Here is a 7,081-nt window from a genome sequence, read left to right as displayed (position 1 = left end):
CCCCCTCGAAAAAAAAAAAAAAAAAACAACTTAGCCGGGCTGGTGGCGTGCGCCTGTAATCCCAGCTACCCAGAAAGCTGAGGCACGAGAATCGCTTGAACCTGGGAGGTGGAAGTTGCAGTAAGCCAAGATCGCATCACTGCACTCCAGCCTGGTTGAGAGAGGGAGACTCTGTCTCAAAAGAAAAAAGTAAAAGATATTTAAAAAAGAAAAAGAAAAATAGAGCTGGGCGTGGTGACTCATGCCTATAATCCCAGCACTTTGGGAGGTTGAGATGGGAGATCGCTTGAGGCCAGCAGTTCAAGAACAGCCTGGTCAAGATAGCAAGATCCCATCTGTTTTTAAAAAATATTTTTGTTTTTTTTAAAGAAAATCCATTGAACATACCTTACCTACCGAGCATCACAGCTTACCCTAGCCTACCTTAAACATGCTCAGAAAACTTACCTTAGCCTAGTTTGGCAAAATCATCTACCATAAAGCATATTTTATAATAAAGCGTTGACTATATAGTGCAATTTATTGAAGACTAATTCATTGCAATTGAAAAACAGAATGGTTGTGGCCGGGCGCGGTGGCTCACGCTTGTAATCCCAGCACTTTGGGAGGCCGAGGCGGGCGGATCACGAGGTCAGGAGATCGAGACCACGGTGAAACCCCGTCTCTACTAAAAATACAAAAAATTAGCCAGGCGTGGTGGCGGGTGCCTGTAGTCCCAGCTACTCGGAGAGGCTGAGGCAGGAGAATGGCATGAACCCGGGAGGCGGAGGTTGCAGTGAGCCGAGATTGCGCCACTGCACTCCAGCCTGGGGGACAGAGCGAGACTCCGTCTCAAAAAAAAAAAAAAAAATGGTTGTATGGGTTCTTACTGTTAACATTCACAGTTGGCTGGGTGCAATGGCTCACACCTGTAATCCCAGTGCTTTGGGAGGCGGAAATGGGAGGATTGCTTGAGGCCAGGAGTTTGAGATCAGCCAGGGCAACAGAGCAAGACCCTGTCTCTAAAAAAACCAAGCAAAAAACATACACAGCTGAAAGCACCGTAGTAAAGTAAAAAAAAAAAATAAGTCAAACCATCCTGGATCGGGGACCATTTGTACTCAGCCCCTGCCCCTGCTCCCATCCCTGCAGTCCTTATTCCTCCCCTCTCTGTGTTCAGGTGCAGGAACTGCAGGGCCAGTGGCAGGAGGAGGCCATGAAGGCCGAGAAATGGCTATTTGAATGCCGCAACCTGGAGGAAAAGTATGAGTCGGTGACAAAGGAGAAGGAGGTGAGGCTGAGGTCCCACTGCCCAAGCCCCACCCTGCCAATTCTGGGGTAGCCCATTTCCCAGGAGGCCGAGCCTGACCCGTGGGGTGTCTTGTACCCTGTCCCTGCAGCGGCTGTTGGCGGAGCGGGACTCCTTGCGGGAGGCCAATGAGGAGCTGCGCTGCGCCCAGCTGCAGCCGCGGGGGTTGATCCAGGCCGGTGAGATGAAGCCCCATCCCGGGGTTTTACCTGTCCTGGTGTACTGTTTGGGCAGAACAGGTTGTGTCCCAGTGCATGTCTAGGTTGGGGACAGAGCTAGGCCAGGCTGGAGGTGACCAGAAAGAGGTGACATGGTCAAATTGAAGAGAGAGGCTCAGGGTCTCAGGGTGGAGCAAAGGCTAAAAAGCGAGGCCAACCTCCCGGTTCTCTATCAAGCCAGAGATGGAGCTTGTGTCAAGCCAGGCTGTTGGCTGAACTTGAAGCCCCAAAAGATGATCCTTGGGAAGAAGACCCTAGGGGCGGGGACAGGGAATGCGGAGAGACCTGAAGACTTTTCTCGCATTCTTCAGATCCCTCACTGGATCCCACCTCCCCACCCGTGGATAACTTAGCCGCGGAGATCCTGCCTGCGGAGCTCAGGTATCTTGGGGTCACTCAAAACTCTGGCCCCACCCAGGCCTGCCAAGGCCCGCCCTCAGCCCCGCCCCCCCCCCCACCTTCTACTAGCCCCGGTTGCTTGGTCTCAGTCCAGGTCCTAGCCGGGCTCCTAGGCCCACTTACTCCTGATTTGGCTCTGTCCAGCCCTACCAGATGACTTTGCCTCTCAAGGGTCTATCCTTAGTACACAAATTATGTCCAACACCTGGCTCCACTTCCTGTACAAAAATCCTGTGCCCTAGCCCCGCTGACTTTGATCCTTTCCCCCAGGGTACACCCCTGTCGGTGTAGCCTTTGTGAGTTTCAGTCCCCTGTGCCCTGCCGGGATTAACTCTCCCACCCCAGGCCAGGCACGGTGGATCACGCCTCGAAGTCCCAGCACTTGGAAGGCCGAAGCTGGAGGATCACTTGAGCCCAGGAGTTTGAGAGCAGCTTGGGCAACATAGTGGCCCTCTCTACAAAATAAAAATGATTGAAAAATCCCAAAAACGACCGGGCGCGGTAGCTGACGCCTGTAATCCCAGCACTTTGGGAGGCCAAGGCGGGCGGATCACAAGGTCAGGAGATCGAGACCATCCTGGCTAACACGGTGAAACCCCGTCTCTACTAAAAATACAAAAAAATTAGCCGGGCGTGGTAGCACGCGCCTGTAGTCCCAGCTACTCGGGAGGTTGAGGCAGGAGAATGGCTTGAACCTGGGAGGCAGAGGCTGCAGTGAGCCGAGATCGTGCCACTGTATTCCAGCCTGGGTGACAGAGCGAGACTCCATCTCAAACAAACAAACAAAAAGCCAAAACTAACCAAACAAAAAAATAAAAACCCGAAAATCTGTCCCATCCTAGTTCTTCCCATTTCTGCTTCCCGCTTTCCAGCAGTCTCATCCCAGCTGTTCGAATCCACACTTGTAGCTCCGCCCCTGCCTAGCCCCACCCCCTACCCCAGCTTAGAGCTCAGTCCACTTTAACCCTGGGCCGGGAGCCTGAACCCCTAGGAGGTCCTCGGTGCTCCAACCCCATGGTCTGGCTGGGCTCTTCCCCAGGGCTGTGTCCCGCCCCTAGCTCCACTCGCCCTAAGCCCCAGCGAGCCTGCGGGGTGACTCGATCCTGGCCCTGCTCTCTCCTCCCGGGTCTGCAGGGAGACGCTCCTGCGGCTTCAGCTGGAGAACAAGCGGCTGTGCCGGCAGGAGGCGGCCGACCGGGAGCGGCAGGAGGAGCTGCAGCGCCACCTGGAGGAGGCCAACCGCGCGCGCCACGGGTTGGAGACGCAGCACCGGTGAGCGCCTGGGGACCTACCTGCGCAGAGCAGGGACAGAGGGGGCCAAAAGTGGGCACAGGCACTAAGCGGCCCCCATCCTCGCAGGCTGAACCAGCAGCAGATATCCGAGCTGCGGGCCCAGGTGGAGGACCTGCAGAAAGCACTGCAGGAGCAGGGGGGCAAGACCGAAGACGTGAGTGTCACCCACCACCTCCCAGCCTGGCCCTCCCTTGTGCCCCAAAGTAACCCTCCTCTCTCTCCCATGCTGCCCGATGCCCCATACAGGCCATTGTAAGTACCATGGGCCCAGGATGGTACCCCCTACCCTCACCCTGGGAAGGAAGAATTAGGGCCTCTCTGGACCCCCCACTCACCTTGCCTCTTCTCTCTCCCAGTCCATCTTGCTGAAAAGGAAGCTGGAGGAACATTTGTAAGTCACAGAAAGAGGGTACTCCTGGTGGGGGCATGGATTTGACATTAGTGGGGAGTTTCTTAGGCGTGTGCCACCATGCCTGGCTGATTTTTTATATTTTTAGTAGAGACGGGGTTTCACCATGTTGGCCAGGCTGGTCTCGGACTCCTGACCCCAGATGATCCACCCGCTTTGGCCTCCCAAAGTGCTGGGATTACAGGCATGAGCCACCGCGCCTGGCCTTCTTTCTTTTCTTTTACCTGTCTGCTATTGAAGAGATTTGTATTTTAGAAAGATCCTGGCTGCTGGATGGAGTGGTTGAGAGTAGAAGCTAGCAAGGGAAGATGGTGGCTGGACCAACGTGGGAGCTTTGGGATGGAAAGAAGTGGACAGCAGGGGGCTGTTCCAGGGGATATCTGCTAAGGGTGCGGAGGGTTGTGGCTCTGATAGCTGAGGAGCTGGTGGGACCAGGGCACACAGCCCCCAGGCATGAGGGGCAGGCAGAGAGGGCTCTGTGGCCATGTAGGGGCATTTCTGGCTGGCGGGGAGGTCTGTGGCTACCACTGGGACAAAAGAGAAGCCAGCTTGGAGGTCAGCCCACTGCTGCTCATCCCCGGCCCACAGGCAGAAGCTTCATGAGGCAGATCTGGAGTTGCAGAGGAAGCGGGAGTACATTGAGGAGCTGGAGCCACCCACTGACAGCAGCAGTAAGTGAGACCTAGTGACCAGAGGGTGGGGAGATACCAGAGCCCAGCAGCGTGGAGCTGATGGGCCACCTCTTCCGCCAGCAGCCCGGCGGATCGAGGAGCTGCAGCATAACCTGCAGAAGAAGGACGCGGACTTGCGGGCCATGGAGGAGCGATGCCGCCGCTACGTAGACAAGGCCCGCATGGTGAGGGCACTGGGTGTTCCCACAAGTTGCCTGCCCTGGCTTCTTCCTTTTTGTGCCTCCTATTGAGTCAAACCTCCTACTTGCACATCTGTGCCCCCAACTCATACCTGTCATACCCCACCATATGACAGACTTCTGCATGATTCCCCACTGCTACTGATTGCCACATTAAAGTACTGCACAGTTGGCCGGGTGCCGTGGCTCACGCCTGTAATCCCAGCACTTTGGGAGGTCAAGGTAGGCAGAACATGAGGTCAGGAGTTCGAGACCAGCCTGGCCAACATGGTGAAACCCCATCTCTACTAAAAATACAAAAATTAGCTGGGCATGGTGGTGGGCGCCTGTAATCCCAGCTACTCAGGAGGCTGAGGCAGGAAAATAATTTGAACTCTGGAGGCGGAGGTTGCAGTGAGCTGAGATTGTGCCATTGCACTCCAGCCTAGGTGACAGGGCAAGAGTCCATCTCAAAAAAAAAAAAGTACCGCACAGCCAGGCGCAGTGGCTCACGCCGCTAATCCCAGCACTTTGGGAGGCTGAGGCAGCTGATCCCTTGAGGTCAGGAGTTCGAGACCAGCCTGGCCAACATAGCGAAACCCCGTCTCTACGAAAAATAGAAAAATTAGCCAGGAGTGGTAGCATGCACCTGTAATCCCAGCTACTCGGGAGGCTGAGGCAGGAGAATCACTTGAACCTGGGAGGCAGCAGTTGCAGTGAGCTGAGATTGTGCCACTTCACTCCAGGTTGGGCAACAGAGCCAGACTCCATCACAAAAATAAAAATAAAAATAAAGTACTGGATGGATGGGCACAATGGCTCATGCTTGTAACCTCAACACTTTGGGAGGCTAAGGCAGGAGAATTGCTTAATGCCAGGAGTTCAAGACCATCCTGGGCAACATAGGGGGACTCTGTCTCTATAGTGAATGAAAGAATGAATGAATACACACACCCCAGTATGTCCCAGGGGGTTTCAAGGCCAAAGTCACCTGGCTATGACTTTCTCAACCTGTAGGTCATGCAGACCATGGAACCTAAGCAGCGGCCAGCTGCGGGGGCACCTCCAGAACTCCATTCCCTGAGGACACAACTCCGAGAACGGGATGTCCGCATCCGACACCTGGAGGTGGGTGTCCTTGTCCCTTTACGCTGCCTCCAGCGTATCTAGGCCCCTGACACTTGCCTCCTTGACAGATGGACTTTGAGAAAAGCCGAAGTCAGCGGGAGCAGGAAGAAAAGCTGCTCATCAGTGCCTGGTATAATATGGTAAGTGTGGGGTCTGGGCTCTAAGATCTCATGGGTAGAGTATTGGTGGGGGGGGTCCTGTGAGCTCACCTGACCCCAACCACACCTCCTCCTGAAGGGCATGGCCTTGCAGCAGCAAGCTGGGGAAGAGCGGGTGCTTCCCCATGCCCAGTCATTCCTGGCACAGCAGCGGCTGGCAACCAATGCTCGCCGTGGACCCCTGGGACGCCTGGCATCTCTGAACCTTCGCCCCAATGACAAGCACTGACAGACCTCACAATCAAGCCAGCCTGGGCTCCACCCACCCTGGCTTCCTCCAACTCACATGGCACCCAGCATTGGGCTTCAGCCAGCTGCTCGAGAGTTTTGAGGCTGTGATCTCTGCTCTTCCCTCTCCCAGACTGGTGGGGAGGGAGGGAGGGAGGGAGGTATAGGCCTGTCCTTTTTAGCAATGTGATTCTTATCGTTGATTCTCTCTCTGGAGTTCATGTGCTGCCTGGGGAGACTCTGATTTTATATTGGAGAAAAATAAAGGCCTTCAGTCTGCCCTGGCTGTGCTCTGGGCACCAAGGTGAGGGAGAGAAAGTGGGCCAGAGGCTTAGCCCATTGCTTTTAAGAAAAGTAGCGGCCAGGTGCGGTGGCTCATGTCTGTAATCCCAGCACTTTGGGAAGCTGAGGCAGGTGGATCACCTGAGGTCAGGAGTTTGAGACCAGCCTGGCCAACATGGCGAAACCCCTCTACTAAAAATACAAAAATTAGCAGGTCATGGTGGTACATGCCTGTAATCCCAGCTACTTGGGAGGCTGAGGTGGGAGAATCGCTTGAACCCGGAAAACAGAGGTTGCAGTGAGCTGAGATCATGCAATTGCACTCCAGCCTGGGCAACAGAGCAAGGCTCCATCTCAAAAAGAAAAAAAAAAGAAAAGAAATAAAAGCTCGGCTTGCATTCTTACTAAAGTGTGAGTGACCAATAGCACCATCCAGAGGTAGGTGAGGATCACCTTTGTGTGTCTGTGAATGTGTGGTGGTTTTGTTTTTTGGTTGTTGTTGCTTTTCTTTTCTTTTTTTTTGAGATGGACTCTCACTCTGTTGCCCAGGCTGGAGTGTAGTGGCACGATCTTGGCTCACTGCAACTTCTGCCTCCTGGGTTCAAGCGATTTTCCTGCTTCAGCCTCCTGACTAGCTGGGACCAGTTGCACATGCCACCATGCCTGGCTAATTTTTGTATTGTTAGTAGAGACGGGGTTTCACCATGTTGGCCAGGGTGTTCTTGAACTCCTGACCTCAGATGATCCGCCCACCTCAGCCTCCTAAAGTGCTGGGGTTACAGGAGTGAGCCACAACGCCCAGCCACTAAGCTTTTCTTAAAAGCAGTG

The 7,081-nt window shown here is 54.5% G+C and overlaps 1 protein-coding gene across 10 annotated transcripts in view; it reads left to right on the top strand.

Annotated features, from left to right (window-relative positions):
• The window catches only part of HOOK2 (hook microtubule tethering protein 2), a 17,277-nt gene extending 10,508 nt beyond the window's left edge, over positions 1-6,769 (top strand). For 6 of the 10 annotated variants that reach the window (XM_058425491.1, XM_058425486.1, XM_058425487.1 and 3 more), the window contains 11 exons: positions 1,160-1,270; positions 1,380-1,467; positions 1,818-1,887; positions 3,040-3,177; positions 3,265-3,358; positions 3,555-3,589; positions 4,196-4,278; positions 4,360-4,463; positions 5,475-5,585; positions 5,654-5,725; positions 5,823-6,769. In XM_058425491.1, the coding sequence (XP_058281474.1) occupies positions 1,160-1,270; positions 1,380-1,467; positions 1,818-1,887; positions 3,040-3,177; positions 3,265-3,358; positions 3,555-3,589; positions 4,196-4,278; positions 4,360-4,463; positions 5,475-5,585; positions 5,654-5,725; positions 5,823-5,972 (1,056 nt within the window). In that variant the 3' untranslated portion in view covers positions 5,973-6,769. The remainder of the gene's footprint in view (positions 1-1,159; positions 1,271-1,379; positions 1,468-1,817; positions 1,888-3,039; positions 3,178-3,264; positions 3,359-3,554; positions 3,590-4,195; positions 4,279-4,359; positions 4,464-5,474; positions 5,586-5,653; positions 5,726-5,822) is intronic. The other 4 variants (XM_058425488.1, XM_032169832.2, XM_058425492.1 and 1 more) reach the window with 2 other exon arrangements.
• The last annotated feature ends 312 nt before the right edge of the window (positions 6,770-7,081 follow it).

This window comes from Hylobates moloch, unplaced genomic scaffold (assembly GCF_009828535.3).
Source record: "Hylobates moloch isolate HMO894 unplaced genomic scaffold, HMol_V3 SCAFFOLD_12, whole genome shotgun sequence".
NCBI classification, from domain to species: Eukaryota; Metazoa; Chordata; class Mammalia; order Primates; family Hylobatidae; genus Hylobates; species Hylobates moloch.
The sequence above is the reverse complement of the archived record's forward strand: the minus strand, read 5'-3'. Positions and strand labels throughout refer to the sequence as shown.